This window comes from Sturnira hondurensis, unplaced genomic scaffold (genome assembly GCF_014824575.4).
Source record: "Sturnira hondurensis isolate 20B ecotype Veracruz unplaced genomic scaffold, ASM1482457v3 Scaffold0014854, whole genome shotgun sequence".
Lineage (NCBI taxonomy): Eukaryota > Metazoa > Chordata > Mammalia > Chiroptera > Phyllostomidae > Sturnira > Sturnira hondurensis.
The window spans coordinates 10,082,620-10,100,671 of NW_028087485.1; the positions used below are offsets into that span (position 1 = coordinate 10,082,620).

General features: G+C 41.5%; 1 protein-coding gene and 1 long non-coding RNA gene across 3 annotated transcripts in view; one reads left to right on the plus strand and one right to left on the minus strand.

Annotated features, from left to right (window-relative positions):
• NT5C2 (5'-nucleotidase, cytosolic II) overlaps nt 1–18,052 on the plus strand; it is an 80,209-nt gene that overhangs the window by 60,832 nt on the left and 1,325 nt on the right. For both annotated transcript variants that reach the window (XM_037064027.1, XM_037064028.1), the window contains 14 exons: nt 1,862–1,979; nt 2,754–2,849; nt 7,469–7,560; nt 7,699–7,756; nt 8,786–8,879; nt 9,589–9,642; nt 11,092–11,175; nt 12,188–12,229; nt 13,328–13,435; nt 13,714–13,780; nt 14,466–14,636; nt 15,976–16,027; nt 16,144–16,204; nt 16,358–16,534. In XM_037064027.1, the coding sequence (XP_036919922.1) occupies nt 1,862–1,979; nt 2,754–2,849; nt 7,469–7,560; nt 7,699–7,756; nt 8,786–8,879; nt 9,589–9,642; nt 11,092–11,175; nt 12,188–12,229; nt 13,328–13,435; nt 13,714–13,780; nt 14,466–14,636; nt 15,976–16,027; nt 16,144–16,204; nt 16,358–16,534 (1,274 nt within the window). The remainder of the gene's footprint in view (nt 1–1,861; nt 1,980–2,753; nt 2,850–7,468; nt 7,561–7,698; nt 7,757–8,785; nt 8,880–9,588; nt 9,643–11,091; nt 11,176–12,187; nt 12,230–13,327; nt 13,436–13,713; nt 13,781–14,465; nt 14,637–15,975; nt 16,028–16,143; nt 16,205–16,357; nt 16,535–18,052) is intronic.
• Nucleotides 6,750–11,098, minus strand: LOC118999459 (uncharacterized). Its single transcript, XR_005069107.1, has 2 exons — nt 9,290–11,098; nt 6,750–9,229 (listed from the first exon to the last, which is right to left on the minus strand). It is a non-coding gene; the product is annotated as an uncharacterized LOC118999459 (long non-coding RNA).

Sequence of the window (18,052 nt, forward strand, 5' to 3'; positions counted from 1 at the left end):
CTGGGTGGGGTGTGAGATTTATTTATATTCTCAAACGAATTCAAATCGACATCAGTGGATACCATGCTTTCCTGCTTTTATGATAATATATCTGCTCTTACCCTTTTAATGTATATGAATATTTAATACTTCCTTTACCACAGTGTATATAACATCTGGATATAAGAATTCCACACTCGAAACTTCAAAAAGTATTTTTCGCGGGGGAATTGAGGGGAGGGAAAAATATAGCCAGTTTTGAAAATGTTAGCTGGGGTTAGCATTGGCATTGTATTACTGATGCCCCTGAGACAACAAAAGAAATGACAGCTTTTTGGGGCATTGTTCTGATGAGACTCATCATCTCCTGAAGGACTCCAAAATTTTAGGCTTTTTAAATATGACAAGTTTTATTAAAGGACTTTGAATGTTCCCCTTGCTTTTTTAAAATTTCAATTTGATTAAAAAATAGATTAAATGTAAAATACATTTTAAATGCCTTAATATGTTACGAGTTTTAAAAAGTACGAAAGAAGGTACATAGGTCTTCCTTCTTCTGTCCCTTGTCACTCAGCCATTCATCTCCCCTTTGTGGAGGCAGCCGTTTTTACGGTTTCTTTTATGTGCTGTCAGAAATATTCTCAAGGATTGCTTTCGGAAAGGGAAGGTCGAGTTGCACTCATTAAAAAACATTAGCATTGACTTGGATGGGTAGACTGACTGCAATGAAATTAGTTTGAGCCACAGGCTGTATGTTAATCATAGATCGGAGAACTGTAATAATGTAGTGACAATAGTTGTGTTATTATGAGACTATAGGAATAGAATAGGTTTGTTTGTGGCCTAATTTGGCAGTTAGTAAAATAGCAGGTCTTCTCTCCCCCTCCCCCACTGCCCGCCCTATATGGCTTACCCACTTCTAGAGACTAGTGGGAAGATGCTTGCCTAAAAATCTTGTTTGGAAGAAACCTCATTAAAGGAGCAACATTTTCTTCATGCCGAACTGCAGTGATGATTCTAAAAAGTCTTTTTCATTATAGAAAATTTCAGACGTGTACAATATAGAGAAACCCCCATATTCCAAAATCCATTTTTTTTTCAACTGTAAAAACAGTGTGCTGCTTTGGCAGATAAAGAGATTGTATTTTGTACATACACTTGCACATCCTGACCCTTCCATAATCACGACTAATAGAATGAGTCATAATTCTTTAAAGTCAAACTTTAATTCACATCCCAATTTTCCTAATTATCTTAGACATGTCTTTTATGGTGGACTTCTCAGTAATTACTTACGTAATGCAATTCGATGACTATAATATTGGTAGGGCTGATAAGAAAACAAGCTAATCCTGGCAAATAGAATCATGCCGATTGAAGAAGGAATATAAAGAAGCTACCAGGCCAAATAGGAATTCCAAAAGTAGACCGGGTTTTTAAAAAGGTCATTTTGAAGGATTCATACACCAGTTACACACACTACTGAAGCCTTCAACATATAAAGACCTCTCTATCTAGTTTTATATTTTACTTACATTTTCATAGTTCACATCATAATTGTGCATATTATTAGTTTTGGTCCCTCCCTTTAGATTGTGGGCATGAAAGAATAGACAAGAAGGAAAAAAATGTTTGGATTAGGTTTCTCAAGAATGAAGGAACTATTCCGAAATATCTGCTGTTTCTATTATAATATGATGTTTCTGCAGACTAACAGTTGAGTGCTCTGATAACTTGGGGCAGTACAAAACATGGATTTGGGGCAAAAAGAAGAAAATGGCAGGTTTAGGAAGGAGGAGGAATTAGGAAAGAGTAGAAATTCACTTATCTGCCTTCTGTCTGAATTGGCCGTTGTTTTAATGAGAGCCTCTCCTTTGCACAGTGTACAAGTCCCCGGAGTACGAGTCCCTGGGCTTTGAGCTCACTGTGGAGAGGTTAGTCTCTATTGGCTATCCTCAGGAGCTGCTCAGCTTCGCCTATGACTCCACATTCCCTACCAGGTAATTTTCCAAGGGGTTTTTTTTTGGATTAAGGACACTTTATTACGAAATTAATCATTCCAAATGCATCCTGGAACCCCCCTCCTCCCCTGCCTTAAAAAAGTTCTTTGTGGGTTTCTTTCTTTCTTATTTATGTATGTGTGTATTTATTTATTTAGTTAGTTGGTTGAGTCTAAAATTACCAAGGACTTTGTATGTATACTGCATCTTTTGTGTTCTTGAATTAAACTTAGTTTGTTGTTACTGAAGAAGATCCATTTACAGAAAAGAAAAGGAGTTCAGTTGGAGAGCAGTGTAGCATGTTTAGCTAACACACTGGTGTTGGTAGTCAGGAGCCTCCTGACAGTTTGCGTTAATGGGTTTGATGGGAATGACTTAAGATGAAGGAAGATGCCATTTATTTGAGATGTCACGACCATACAGGTCCCATATGCAGCATCTAATAGAGAGAAACAAAAGCCAGCTCAGTTGTCCAAGGAAATTAAAAGACTGTTTTAGGATGGAACCAGCTGTATTAAGAGGAATTACAGATTACACTTTGTTTGATTAAGTGGATTCCTTACAGAAAACAGTTATGATTCTTTATCTAGAATAAGTATTTTTTAGTTGCTCTAGGATTAGTTTTTAAGATTTCATTAACTTACTTTAGTTAGTCTCAGGTTATGTTTTTGCCATAAAGCTTGAATAAGATGAGTTTGGTTCATGGTGATTGAGGAATGTAAGATTATTGCTGCATTACTTTGCACTATTCATAATGTTTTCATTTTCACATAGGGGACTTGTCTTTGATACATTATATGGAAATCTTTTGAAAGTAGATGCCTATGGAAACCTCTTGGTCTGTGCACATGGATTTAACTTCATAAGGGGGTGAGTACAAAGGAACCTTTCAGCCTCTTTCTATTTTTTTTTTAAGTCAGTATGAAGATGACAGTGTCTTTCTGGATTTAATATACTTTCCTATTTTTATTTTTTAAAAGATTTTATTTACTTATCTTTAGAGACAGATGAAGGGAGGGAAAAAGAGGGAGAGAAACATCAATGTGTGGTTGCCTCTCATGTGCCCCCACCGGGGACCTGGCCCACAACCCAGGCATGTGTCCTGACTGGGAATCGAACCAGCAACACTATGGTTTGTAGGCTGGCACTCAATTCACTGAGCCCACGAGCCAGGGCCTTATTTTTTAATTATTAAAGAACGACTTTTAACATGAGGATACTAATAATTATGTATTAGGCATTTGAGTTACAAATACAGTTAGCAGTTATATTTTGTTTAAAATAAGTGCTTTCTGCCCTGACCTGTGTGGCACAGTTGGTTGGGTGTTGTCCTTCAGAATGAAAGGTCACTGGTTCGATTCCTGGTCGGGTATATGCCTGGGTTGTGGTTTGCTCCCTGGTCAGGGTCCAAGAGGCAGCTGTTCAGTGTTTCTCTCTCACATCAGTGTTTCTCTCCCCCTCTTTCCCCTCCCCTTCCTCTCTCTCTAAAAATAAGTAAATAAAATCTTTAAAAAACATAAGTGCTTTCTAATGGTACAGCATCCAACAAGGCTAATCTTGAAACTTGCCCCCCCCCAAAACTGTAGGTGCTTTGCCTTATTTGAGAGTCTAAGATTTTTATGTTCTTCTTTTTAATGCACTTCTCAGGTAGCTGCTTTGAATAGGTATGTACATAAAAGTGCTTTTAAAAATTTGAAACTTCAACAGTGTAAGATTTTTAACAGCCAATAACAATTTTTTAACATTCTAATGAGTAGCTTCAGTATTTGATTATGGTGTTAAATTTTTTAAAAACATGGGGTTAAAAATGAATACAGGGAGATCATATTTAAAACAGTAAGCTTTATTTTCATAATTAGAATATTTCCACTATCTTTCTAATTTGGACTTTCCACCCTAGTAACAGCAGATAAAATTTAGTGTCTAGTGTTTTTGGTGAACCATCCCAATTTTCTCTTTAGAAATCACAATACTGCAATTTGACAACTTCTGTAATTGTGGCTTTGTAGTTATGCACCTTCTCTACTATTGCACTTCCTAATTTATCACTGACGTGTGTTAGAGGCAGAGCGACTCTTAAAACCAGAGCAGGTTATGTGTCAGTCTCTCCTGTAACTTTGCTGTGAATTATTCTCAATGGCAAAGGAGTCAAGACTGCACAGTCCACGTTGAATTTAGGTAAACAATGTCTTTTTGCTGAATACATTTGCGATAAGAGGCACAAATTAATTGAAACTGTACTAGGGTTTTCTTTAAATCTGAGGCCACATTAAAGCCCTACTTAGAACAGAAGCATCTATGCAAGACTCTTCAGCTGGTATTACATCGGCTCAAAGATTTCCAAGTACACATAGTGAGGAAAGTGTGAAGTACATACCCATCTTGATCCATCTGGACAGGCCTTTCTTTCACTGTTATCTCTGCTCTTTACTGTGCCTCTCATGTGGGGTTTGTTCAGAATCCATGAATTATCCGGTTGCGGGATTTAGAACATAAAGTGGTTATAGGTAGCACTAGCAACCTAAGATATTTTACATATGGATATTGTCACTGTAATTCAGACTCTCTGTGAAGATGAACCAACATTCTATTTATTAATGTCTGAAAAGGGATTTCTGTGTAATGGGGGGAGGGGTAGTCAGAGTAGAAAAGGGAAGAGAAGCAGTTCTGTGAATTAGCACTACTGTTCGATTTACTAAACTCAGACCCACAGGCCTTCTTCCTTCCCCCAACTAAGCCAGTAATGTTTCCAAGTAGTTCCTTTGGAAATAACATTTAGTAGTGTTTCAGAAATAAGTCACTTAGGAGTAAACGCAGAATCATTCAAATCTTTCCACTGGCCCTTGGCACTGTGTACAGTCTTTCAGAATCAAAGGCAAAGTCCGTGGAGAAGAAGAGCTGAATATGGAAGATGAGCGAGGGGAGTCGCTGCCATATGTGGCGGGGAAGGCTGGAGGGGGCGGTAGGGCTCCAGCTGGTAGCACCTCACGTGCCTGGCCAGTGAGTTGAGGCCTCTCTTTTGAACAATAGCAGAGGCTTCTAAAGTTTTGGCATAGGATAATATTCAGATCAAATCTCTATTCCATGGGTTGTGGAAAGTTAGCAGAAGCCTAGCATTCCTTCTTTCAGGATCCATTACCTCCCCCCAGATTAATTTTTATTTAAAAGGTATATTAGCATGATTTGACACTTAATTTAAACAAAACACAATTGTTAACTTATATTTATAAGTCAGTTTGGGTTCTAATTGCCTAGTAACTGTTATCTATCCCCTGTGTAAAAAATTACTCTTTAATGGTGGCGGGAATAGGAAAGTATATCCAAAGGGACAGTTGTCATCCTACTAAACCCGACTGAAGAAAGCATATCACTGCTGTTCCCTTTGACCTTAATTTTCATTGTAGAAAATCTTGGAAGGCTAGAAGATGAGGTCTTCTCCAAAGTTATTTTTTTTAATTAATTTATTTACTTTTAGAAGGGAAGGAGAGAAGGAGAGAAATATCAATGTACAGTTGCCTCTCGTGAGTCCCCTGCTGGGAACTGGCCTGCAACCCAGGCATGTTCCCTGACTGGGAATCGAACCGCGATCGTGTGGTTCTCAGGCCCGTGCTCAATCCACTGAGCTACACCGGCCAGGGCCCAAAGTTATTCTTTATTGGAACTTTATTTCACATAAAGTGACACAGACAGGAAACAATACGATTTTATATTCCTAACTAGAATTTCTGCCATTTGTAGTTAACAAACTCAACCAGGAATTGACCCAGGTTTACTCTTTAAATGTGATATTCTTTATTTAGATTAATTATCTCCATAAATTCACCATGAGAATTGTGCATTTTTATAGTTTAGTTTTTCTCCCTTTCAGTTTCTCTGTAATATTTTTATTAATACCGTTCCTTTCCTCTTCTCACGGTGTTCTGATTCACTCTCCAAGATTCTCTCGTGTATCCCTAACAACTTCTGTCCCGCTGGCTTTTTTTCTTTTAAACCCTAAATGTCCTCCATGGTTGTGTTCTCGGTCTTCTCTTGCTTTGTGCACTTAAGTGCTCTCCTCTGGTCCATCTTCATGACCTCACGTACTGCCTGCTCACAGATGTCATCTCTCAAGTAGGGATTGCTGTTTTAAGATCTTGACCTGTGTTTCTAAATGCCTGTTAAAAATCTTTTACTTGAACTTTATGTATCTAAAATAAAACTCCTCTTACATCTGCATCTATGAAACTGATCCAGTTTCATATTTCTGTTAATGGAACCACCGCCCACTGAGAGACACCTTAATGTAAACATCGTTATCACTCTTCATTTTTTATTCAACATCATTATTTATGTTCCTCATCTGCCACATCCAGTCGGACGCCTGGTCTTGTTCATTTTGCTTTGACAGTCTCTCTCGAGTGCATTCTTCCCTTTAATTTCCTTTGCCCCTGCTCTAGAACAGGCCCTCCTGCTTTCATCTAGACTGCAGCCATCAGCACCTACCTGATTTTGTAGCCTTTTATCTCTGTGTCAGTTAGCTTTTGCTGCATAATAAATCACTTCAGAACTTAGCAGTGTAAACAATGATCATTTCATTTAGCTCAGAATCCTGAGAGTCAGCTGGACAGTTCTGGAGTTCCTCAGCTGATCTGGAACGGCCTTTCATCGGCTAGGGCGCCTCGTTTCTGCATGCAGCCTTTCCCCTCCGGCAGGCCAGCTCGCTCTGGGTCACACAGTGGTCTCGGAGGCCCAAGAGCAGAAGGGTAGGCAAGCCCCGGTGCACATGTTTTCGAAGTCTCTTGCTTATTACTGTCCAAACCTATATTCAAGGACGCAGTGTCATAATCAGAAGAACCACAAATCATATTACAAAGAGATAGGAAGAATTTGTAGCTATTTTTACAGTATATCACATCTATTTTTCCATTTTATTCTAAAACTGCAGCTGATTTAATAATTTTACAATTCGGCTCTGCTGGTTTTATTCCTCTGCTTAAACGTTGTCAGTGATGCTCGCTTGCCCTTGAGCAAAGTATGAGAGCAGTGGCATGATCGGCCTCAGTTTATCTTTGGTTTTATTTTTCTCTGCTCCCCTTTCTCTACGCAAATTGGGAGATTGTCTGAATTGGTCTGCCTAGCCTTTAAGGACCAGCTCACAGGCCACCACTTTCAGGAATCCTCCCTGGATTTTGCTCTCCTCACTCCCACATTATTCTTTCTCAGCCCCAAGTTGAAATGGTCTCCCCTTTCCTCAGTTTTCTCATAGCTCTTTGCAACTTTCTGGTGTAGTTACGGAGTTACGGTTTTTTGCCTTGCTGTGGTTGTCCCTTACCAGACTGAAAACTGTTTAAGGCAGGAACCAGAGCTTGTTTATCCTCATGTGTAATATTTGGAAATCTGCCTTGCATATAGCCGTCAGAATATTTGAGTGAATTTTTGAGTGATGAATATTTCTCACAGTTAGTATAATGTTAGTTTTCTGAGTATTAACTACTTTTTTTTTCTTTCAGACCAGAAACTAGAGAGCAGTATCCAAATAAATTTATCCAACGAGATGACACTGAAAGATTTTACATTCTGAATACACTATTCAACCTACCAGGTAGACTCATTCTGTGCTTTTATATGCTGATGTTTTCTCCTCCTCCCAAGATTATTTGTCTTTGCTCAAGGAAGATAGATAAAGTAAGTTTGAATTATCTCACTTATAGCTTATGAATATCTATTCTTCATTTTTCAGAGACCTACCTGTTGGCCTGCCTAGTAGACTTTTTTACTAATTGTCCCAGATATACCAGGTATGTATATACTGTAATTTTTTTCCAATTGATTTTTAAAAAAATTAATGTGCAGGGTTTTAGAGAACTGGCCATTGTAGGTCTTTTCTGCTTTTCTGAAGCGAATTTAGTGCTAGTGAGAGATGCCTCATTGCCAGCCCGAGAGAGATGGGACGGCACCAGCAGCTCCATGCAGGCTCTCATCTCCCCTCGGCCCCTCTCCTTGCCAGTTTGCTGCCGTTTGGAAGGGACCACTTCTGATTGGCTTCTCCTGGGAGTGAAGACGGCCTGCAGAGGTGCTAATTGTGACAACTGAGTGGGAGGTTTGTGTGCTGGTTATCTGTCCAGACAGAGTTACACTAAAACCCCCCTACTCATTTCACAGCAGCTGCCCAAGAGCCATTCAGGGACAGGAATTTCGTTTCATTTCCAGGCCCACCCAGCAAGATTTGCTTGAGGGATAAATACCGTTTATCTTCCCTGACGTAAAATTTCGCTTAAATTTCAAACAAGTTATCTTCTCCTTTTTAGGGAATTGTATAATCACTGCTGAAAGTTCAGCCGTGTGCGCCAGATTTTGCTGGCTCCCTGTCCTCTTCAGGGCCCACTTCAAGGTGCTGGATTTAGTAGGGCACTAAGTCACTAAGCTAAACAGAAAATAGGCAATACCTTTGTATTCAGAGACAACATCAGAAAAGTCAGGGTGGAGAGAACTTAAATTGTCAGTTTTAACTTAAATGTTTCTGTGATGGGAACCTGTTTCTTAAAAGTGATGAATAAAGGAACGTGATGTTTTTGCACCTGGCCTTTTAGCTTCCTTCCATTCAATATATTCTATCACTTTGCATTTGTTCACAGTCACTGTATTCCATTCAACACTGTAGTCATCTCTGGTGATCAAAATGAATTTTCATTAGAGAGTAATTATTTTCCTAACTAGCCAGCGCCTTTATCCATGTGACGGTGGAAACTTTGGGTCCTTGGGCAATGTGTGATATTTTATTTACCCTCCTTCGGATTCCCTGTCATGTTCTTTTCATCTTTCTGTAGCTGTGAAACAGGATTTAAAGATGGGGACCTCTTCATGTCTTACCGGAGTATGTTCCAGGACGTAAGGGACGCTGTTGACTGGGTTCATTACAAGGTACCCAGGAGCTGCTGCTGTACCCGCTTTCTCATTGGCCTGTGTTCTATCTAGTCTGGCAGTAACTTCCCAAATGCAGATAGAGCAGAATTTTTCTTCTTTTTAAAAAACAAAAACAAACCCAGGGACTTGTCCCCCAGTGACAGCACTCTGTAGGGTTCTTGTTGTTACTTTTGATGGTCCTGCTTTCAGAGGTGAAGCTGATCTTCCCTCAACAGTGGTGCTTGGTTTCGAGCTCGTGTTTCAGTTTGTATGTATTCCAAACACACTTAGAAGAGATTTCAGTATCAATGTTATATTTGCTGTATCCTGTGGAGACAGTTGTGGTCCATGTTGTTTCTTTCAAATACCTCCGCCCTGGCTGGTGTAGCTCAGTGGATTGAGCACGAGCCTGCGAACCAGGCAAATACCTCCTACCTGACTGATAACATTATCAGATATTATATTTGCATTTACTACAAATTATACTAATAAAATATGAGATGCCTTTTGATTTCTAGTTTAAAATAAAAATAGTTTTGTGTTTAAATGCATTATGGAGGCAGAGTTGCTGCAAATCACACATGCCGCTTTGTTCTGGCCTTCAGTGTATCTGCTTTTCCATTCTGGTAAACACTCGATGTACCTGGGTTGATAGTAGACACAGTTTGTCTTACAAACTGTTAAAAACTGGTTTTGTTCTTTTCTTTTTTCCTTTTTCTTCTCCTAGGGCTCCCTTAAGGAAAAGACAGTTGAAAATCTTGAGAAGTATGTTGTCAAAGATGTAAGTAATAAGGGTAAATCTACATGATAGCTTATTTTACCTGTTAGGGAAACAAATACAATAACCAGCCTATTTATAACAAAATGCACAGGGAAAGGTATTCCTTTGTTTTGGCATAATATATGCCAAGTATAATTACCAAGAGTTTTAGCCAGAGCATAGGGGTTAAAGGGGGGCAGGAAGACCCAGTGTTCATTCGTCCTCATCGCTTTAACTGGAATAGCGGCTGGAGCGGTTACTGTACACACTGGTGTGCTGAGTGATTACAGGCACTATCCTGTTTCATCTTTTTTACCCTAAATTAGGTATTGTTACCTCTGCTTCATAGATGAATAAACCGAGGAATACAGGGTTGAACGATTTGACCAAATCTATACAGTTAGTAAGTAGTAGCCCAAATCATAACCACTGTGTTGGATTGTCTAAAAAAATGGATGTGTATGCAACTTATTTATATTGTCTTTAACCTGTCAACAGGAAATAATAAGGGAACTTTAAATACCTAAAAAGGCACTAGTGGAAAACTTCATAAAATTCAGAAAGATGTGTACTTTAGTTAATAGTATTGTGTCTGCTACTCCTTAGTTTGGTGCCTGCGCTGTGGTTACGTAGGACATTAGTAGTGAGGGAACCCTCTACTGTTTTCACAACTTTTCTTTTAAGTCTGAAATTATTTCAAAGTAAAATGGAAATACACACACACTCCTCCCTTTTCTTACAGAGGAAAAGTAGCATAATGCAATATTTCCCCGAAGTACTTTGATAGAGATTATTTACTATTTTCAGTCTTTGTGCCTCCTGTTTCCACTCTCGCCCCAGTCCTTGTTGTTTTGAAAAGAGCACCGGGGGTTCGGGGGCGTCCCAGGGAGTTGGAGTAAGGGGCCTGTTGACTGTGAGAGAGGGAAAACTCTGGTTTTCTCTCCGGTTACATGAGGGTCAGGGTTTCCTTATGCATCCCAGCATTTCTAGATTGGAACCTGCACAGGTCGTTTCAGTTCTGCAAGTTGTTTTTTCTAATGAAAGTGCGTACAGCGGAGCTGTATCTTGATACTCTGCATGCAGAGGATTTTCCTGGTGATGTTTAAAATCAGCTTCTCCTGGTCTCTAACACATCTAATTCACATAATAAGATTACATGGTAAGTCAAACTCTTTCCTGAGGTAGACACGAGGAAGTAGAGGTATGCTTTTAATAAGCATATACTCATTTATATGTATCATTTTGTATATAAAATTTATATATTAATATACACCATGTATATTACATGTTAATACTTAATTTATGCACAGTGATACTATGGTCTCCTAAATGCAAAAATCTTGTAACCATCCAACCAACCCTAACAGGACATTCCCGTTCTTATTTTAGTGGACAAAAATCCAGTATATGACTGTTCCATAGTAAATGAATATGTATTTGTGTTTTATTTGTCATTTTATTACATTTTAGGGAAAACTGCCTTTGCTTCTGAGCCGGATGAAGGAAGTCGGGAAAGTATTTCTTGCCACCAACAGTGACTATAAATATACAGATGTAAGAGCTTAATATTCATATTTGTTTATTTATACAGAAGAATTATTTTGGCCTAAAGAACTGTGAAAATAACAAGGAAGATCATAGTGTATTAAGGGTAGTTTTTACCATTTCATTTGAAAGCAGTGGAAAGAGCAAAAATATATAGCATAAAGGCTACGTTAGAGTGATTGTCAAGTTTTTCTAAATATTTAACTACTTGAACATTTTAACTTGGGGGTTATTTAAAACATTTGTGCTGATCAAAATGGCTTCTGTGTCTCTTTGATAAATCACTTATAAAACTTAAGTCACCCCTTTTGTTGCACGTGGTCTCCGTCCTTGCTGTCGGGAGCCAGACAGCAATAGATGGTGCAAAGCCGTTTTGATTCCTAGCCCTCAGAATTACTACCGCTTAATGTAGGTGTTTTTTGCCATGATTAAAGTATGCAGGAAAGCTGATTAAACTCCTTAGCCTCATCTTACTTTTGCTAAGACAGTTACAAATTCATAGTACTAGCAAGAAGCTTAGTGCTTCCCAATCCTCTTTATGTAAAATCTTGACTTTGAAACCTGGTGATGTGGAACAAGCAGTTTTACAAAGTCAGTGGTTCAATGGCTCGGTTGGTCTACGAAGAGGAGTAAAAAGGCCAAAGTATGTTACTTCCTTGTGAGGCAGTAGTTCTCTCTGTGCTCTTACCTTGAAAGACTTTTGCCTCCAAACATGTGTTCCAGTGCAGTGGGAGAATTGGGTAGGGTGTGTGGGTGAATCTCTACAAAACCATCTCCTGGAAGAAAGTGTGTCCTTCTGAGAATGTCAGAAGCTTTTGTGTGCTTCTTTGTTATGACGGAGCGTTCATTTTTGGCTCTCCTGGCCGTGATCTCATAAACCTTAGAGGAAATGAGAATGTGATGAATCTGATATTGAAAAAGACTTGTTTTATGAAAAGCTTGTGTGTGGTTCTTTTTTAGTAGTGTTTTATATCTTTTGTAGAAGTAGTATTTGGACCTTATGTTGTTTTTTTTTTTCCAGAAAATTATGACTTACCTGTTTGATTTCCCACATGGCCCTAAGGTACTCTATATAAATTACTAGATCATTGCTTTAGTAATAATGAGTGCATTTAATCAGCCTGGAATGTGGACATTAAGGAATTGGTCAGGACCCATTCAGGGATCTTCATTAACATGAGAAATAAACAGCAGTGCTGTTATACTCGAAAGTTGCTCACAATCTGAAAACTTAGTAGCAGAAATGAAAGAGGTGTCCATGTGGCATTTGGTAGGGTGGGGTCAGAACAAGTTTATGCCCAAGAACTTCTATGCAGAGTTGTTAGGCTTGGAATTTTCAGGTTGAGGAAGATAACTGATTAAAGGAAACAGAGAAACTGTGTATATTCCTGACAACTTCCAGATTCTGCTATGACAACTTCCAGATTCTGCTATTAGTTATTGATGAGTTCTACACTAAGGGAACAGTTAACCTTGGTATTTCGCAGAGAAGTCTTTGTGTGTGCAGTACGGCTGCTTTTAGGTTTAAGGAATATTCATTGAAGTATAATCACATACTTGTGGGATTTTAATCCTAGGCTTTCTTTGAATAAGTATCAGTAAATCCCTATTTTGAGATCATCCAAAAAACACAGCATTCATTGCTCTTCAACTTGACCTTAAAAGGTCAGTGCCGTGGTTCAGTTTCAGGATGGAAGTAAGGTGAATGGGCACAGCTTTTACGTTAGTGCTGTGGTTAGCGTGCAGTCTGAGCCAAAGGCCACTGTGCACCCAGACCATCAGTCCGAGGGCTTAACCAGCAAAATCTCCTCGTAGCTCCGTGTCAGTCTGTGTACTTCGGTTCTGATGCTGATCTGCCTCTCTCTTAATTTGTCTCTTGGGTATTGATCGGGGTCTCTCTTTAGCCCCCCCGAGCTCAGTCTTGTAGTCCATTTCAGAGTGTGTGCATACTTTCTTTCATGCATTAAGTCTCTGTGCAATAAGTAGATGAAATGATTTAAAGTGTAGTAGAGATTATTAGATACAAGATGTTTTTAATAAAATAGTGGGATCCTCTGATTATACTTAGTGTTTCTACATTTCTTACACCTGAGTGAGATTAAATATTAGTGCCTTAAGGTTAGGAGTGATGTTTCAGCTTTTGCTGTTTCTCCCCCATCAGCCTGGGAGCTCCCATCGACCGTGGCAGTCTTACTTTGACCTGATCTTGGTGGATGCACGCAAACCGCTCTTTTTTGGAGAGGGCACAGTACTGCGTCAGGTGGACACTGTAAGTTGGGAGGATGGTCTGTCTGCTAGTGCACCGTCCTTCACCTTCGCCCTTCCCCTGTATATACTCTCCCTAAGGAAACAGGCATTTTTAACTACTTAGCTGTGTTTCTCTTTTGAAATTATTCCAAAAATTTTGTGTGTTGAGATAGGCAAATAATTCAAAAATGTATATAATTTAAGAGTGCCTTTCATTTGGTTGCCTAGCCAAGTAGCATTTTGGGTAGAGATTGTGACCGAATGATACAGAGCTACAAAGTGCATATTCTCCTCTCACAGAAAACCAGCAAGCTGAAGATCGGCACCTACACAGGCCCCTTACAGCATGGCATCGTGTACTCAGGAGGTGAGTGCAGAGTTCCCTAAGTGTCTTCACCCAGGCCTCACCACAGAAGCACGGAGGCACGTCTCCCCTTTAGTGTTCTGAAGGCGTCACCTGCTGGAGGCGAATACTTCGGTCGTCTCCCAGTGCCACCGGAGTCCAGCAGAATGGGCTCGAGAAGTTGTTAGTCTGTCCTAGCGAATCTTTGATTTTCCCTGAAAGGGTCTGTTGTGCCCTCACCTTTCTTTGACCTAGTCGAGGCTTTTTCAGTGTCCTGGAATCATCTGGGATGGTCCTCGAGGGGTCCTCAAGGAGCCCCTGCAGACCCAGATACATACTGTGTTGGTGTGAGAAATGGGTGAACACAGCCAACTGAATGGCACATTCATGATGAGAAACAGCGGCGACACTTCTGTGGGTTGTAGCTGTCACTGACGCTGCGACATGCAGCATCGTTGCTCTTGGATTTGGTGACCAAGAGCTCTGGTCACCACATGGGAACTGAAAGTTTTGTCTTAGAGGCAATAAAAAGAATGATAAAAAGACAGTTGTGCGTCTTTGTCTTTAAGAAAGGTGAGCCCCTTTTCTAGAGTGTTCCTCACGTAATTGTAAGAATAAGATTAAGCAGCACAGCATTTGCTGGCTGTGGTACTGGGAATGCTGATTTGGGGCCATTTTTGTTTTCTCATTCTTTGTTCTGTCGTTTCAGGTTCATCTGATACAATATGTGACCTGTTGGGAGCTAAGGGCAAGGATATTTTGTATATTGGAGATCACATTTTTGGGGACATTTTAAAATCAAAGAAACGACAAGGGTGGCGAACTTTCTTGGTGATTCCCGAACTTGCGCAGGAGCTTCACGTCTGGACTGATAAGAGCTGTAAGGAGCGTTACTCACTGTAGACCTTTGACACAGCTAGTCCCTGCGCGTGACCGGCTGGGAGTCGGTCCTCTTCCCTGCGTATCACTTCGTGTGTAGGGATCGGGGGGCCAGAGGATGGGCCCTGAGGTCTGCCGGCCTTCTTCCCAGATAGCCAGGTAGTCCACAGACGTCCAGAATTTGAGGCAATACGAGAGGTTATCTTGCTCAGTTTCTTCTTGATCCCCTTTAAGTAGAAAAGGTTACCCCTACAGAATTTTTCTTTAGATAGAAATGTTCCGTGACTGTGGCAGCCAACCTGTGAGCCCCTCCACGGTCCCGTCTGTGCAGCCACGCTGCCAGCTCAGGTCTGTAAGTCCGGGGCACTGCTGGCTGTCCGTGTTAACCACCTCCCGGTGTTTTTCATTTGAGCTTGTGAGAAGCAGCAAATGGGGCCAGACTCTTCTCTGAACCGAGTTACACTGTGGACACCAAAACATGAGCTGTGGGTTTAGTTATGTGAGGATGTCTGACATGCGGGTCAGTGCTAGCCAGCCCCACCCCGTGTGGTGAAAGGTGGCGCCTGCTGCCTTCCCGCGAGCCACTGAATCACCCTTTGCCTCAGTTTCCTCAAATGTGAACATGAAGATAATAATACCTACCTCATAAAGCCGAGGAGACGTGTGTATAAAGAAGATAGGAGTAATAGCCTCTCTCAGCCATGGCTGCTCCTCTGACCCACAGCACAGAGAAAACGATTCGGTGACCCCTTGTTATCCCCAGGATGGCAGATGAAGAGTGTGTTATGTATAGAAATTACACTGAGGCTTAATTCTCTTGAAGAGCCCGAGTGCAGGGAAGCATGCAGCTGATGCTGGCTGTCGGTACTGCTTCTACCTGTCGGCGGGGTTTTCTTGCTGGCCTTTCATCCGCGTTTTCCGCTTTCCACCCATGAAGTGTTAGGTAGCCAGGTGATTTGGCTCTGTTTCCTATGCTCGTGACTCTGGGCGGTCGCCTCGCTCTGTGTTAGTATTCGCTTTGCTGACACACCTGAGACACCAGGTGAACTGGCATTTTGTCAGCATGGAAGACTTAGCGTCCAGCTGGAGCAGGGCTGTGGGCAGTGACGTTTCTGTGGGGATAGGGCAGTGACAGAGGACGTCTGGGGTCGTCCTCCGCCGGGTCGCAGGCAGGGGAGCCGCGGGTCTTCCTGAGGGGGAGAAGGGAGTTCTTTTACGCATCCACCTGTGGCTTTATTCTTTGGCCATCTGCAGCCTTTTCATTCAATTTTAGCAGTTTAAAACTGGGTGCTTTTTATTTGATTTAAAATATTTTCCTCTTTCTTCCACACCTTAACTAGCACTTTTTGAAGAACTTCAGAGCCTGGATATTTTCTTGGCTGAACTCTACAAGTAAGTTTTTTCCTAATTTTGGACTTTTATCCCCTAAAACCCGTCTGCCTTTTTGGGAGTTACCTGGGCATAAGCGCTGTCCTTCTAGAGATTTGCACTGGGTTTTCTGTCCCCAGGCACCTGGACAGCAGCAGCAATGAGCGCCCGGACATCAGCTCCATCCAGAGACGCATTAAGGTATCCCAGTGGGATTTGGGAGAAAACTTGCAAAATAAAATTGAAGTGATTTTCATATTTCTGATTTTGTACAGGGACTGGCACATAGCCAATACTCGGTAACTAGTATCTTTTTTTAATGAGCTGATACTCACTCTTGTTCTTTGTTTTTAGAAAGTGACTCATGACATGGACATGTGCTATGGGATGATGGGGAGCCTCTTTCGCAGTGGCTCCCGGCAGACCCTCTTCGCCAGTCAGGTGATGCGCTACGCTGATCTCTACGCAGCATCCTTCATCAATCTGCTGTACTACCCATTCAGCTACCTCTTCAGAGCTGCCCACGTCTTGGTGAGTTGATACCGCTTTAAGCTGCTGTTTGTAGTTAAGATACTCTTAAGGCTGAGATCTGCAGCCGGATTTGTGGGATGGCACAGGGGGGTCTGGGCAAAGCCCAAGGGGTGGGTTGTATAAAAAGGAGTCTTTGAGAAAGTATCATCAAGATAGACTGTGTTACAGGGTATAATTTTACTCTAAAATCTACTAATGCAGACTGTTTAAATGCTAAAGACTTTCCTCTCTTGTTAGTACTAAATGAGAGAAATGTGGCATTTCATATTCTTATGTTCTAGGACTATTTTTGCTAGGAAATAGGCATCTCTCTTACCCAGCTTCAGGCTATAGTAAACGGCTCGGGCACAGTTTTGAGGGTTGAGGAAAAAGAGGATAGGCAGCTTTTAGGGAGTTCCAGGAAGATGCTTCAGTACCCAGACTGCCTTGGCGTCTGGTCTCTGTGCGTGGCCCCCTAAAGAGGGAGAGAAAGGTAACTATGGCGACAGGGAAGTCGGGAGGATTCCCAGCTCTGTGAGTGCAGTTGCCACTGCTTTCCTGGAACTTGAGAGACTACAGTCAAGTAGCATTTTAAAATTTTGCTGGAAAGTGGAAACACGAGACCAAAGATCTTTTAAAAGAACCGAAGCCTCAAGAATTGGTGCAGTTCAGTACGTGAGTTGTATTCGCGTAATGATCACCCAGCAGTGAAGTGGGACTTGTTTCCAACCAGTGAAACAAGTCAAACAGTAAAGCTTCCTGTTGATATTTACCCAATCGACCTTGACTGTTTCCAAAAAGTTTAGGCACAAAGAAAGAAACTGAAGGGGAAGGCTCTGTCCTATAAGTTCTGATGAGTTTCACCTGATTTCTAAGGAAGCGTGGGAAACAGTGCACACAGCTCTCTCTTGAGCTGTCCTTTCAGGGAGGTGGGCTAGGAAGGAGCAGTGTCAGTTACGCTGGAGAAGACAGACAAGTACAAAGTCGCCAAAGGTGGGACGCTGGGATCCGCTGAGGAGGAGCCCCAGTGTGTTCACTAGTTGTGGGGCCAATTCGGACAGGGTTCTTTACACAGCAGGCGAGCAGCTGAGCGTTAGACTTCTTCAACCAAACGCTAGAGCTTCACAGTGGAAAGCTCACAATGGCTTTACTTTAAAAGTAGATTGGAATCCAGTCAACGCTTTAACGTTACCTGCTGGCGGAGACTGTAAATACAAGGTGTGGGACAGTGCGGCCGCCCGCTGTACATCCCATCGTGAGCATCCCATCACCTCTGGGCTCCAGGTGGGGACGCATTTGCTGGTGGGTTGCTTCACGCTGGACGCCTGTGTGGTAAAACCGGGCGGCACCCAGACTGCTGAAGCCTGCGGGGCTGGGCGTGCTCTCTGCACACAGTGCGGAACAACCTTGGGAGTGGAAAACTGTGTCATTAATCAGAAGGAAGACCGTGCAGCTTTATAATGTTCTTAGCGATGCAGCGGACTGACTGGAGTTCTGTGACAGTGTTAAAGCGTCTTTGGAGTACGGGGATGAGGGAGA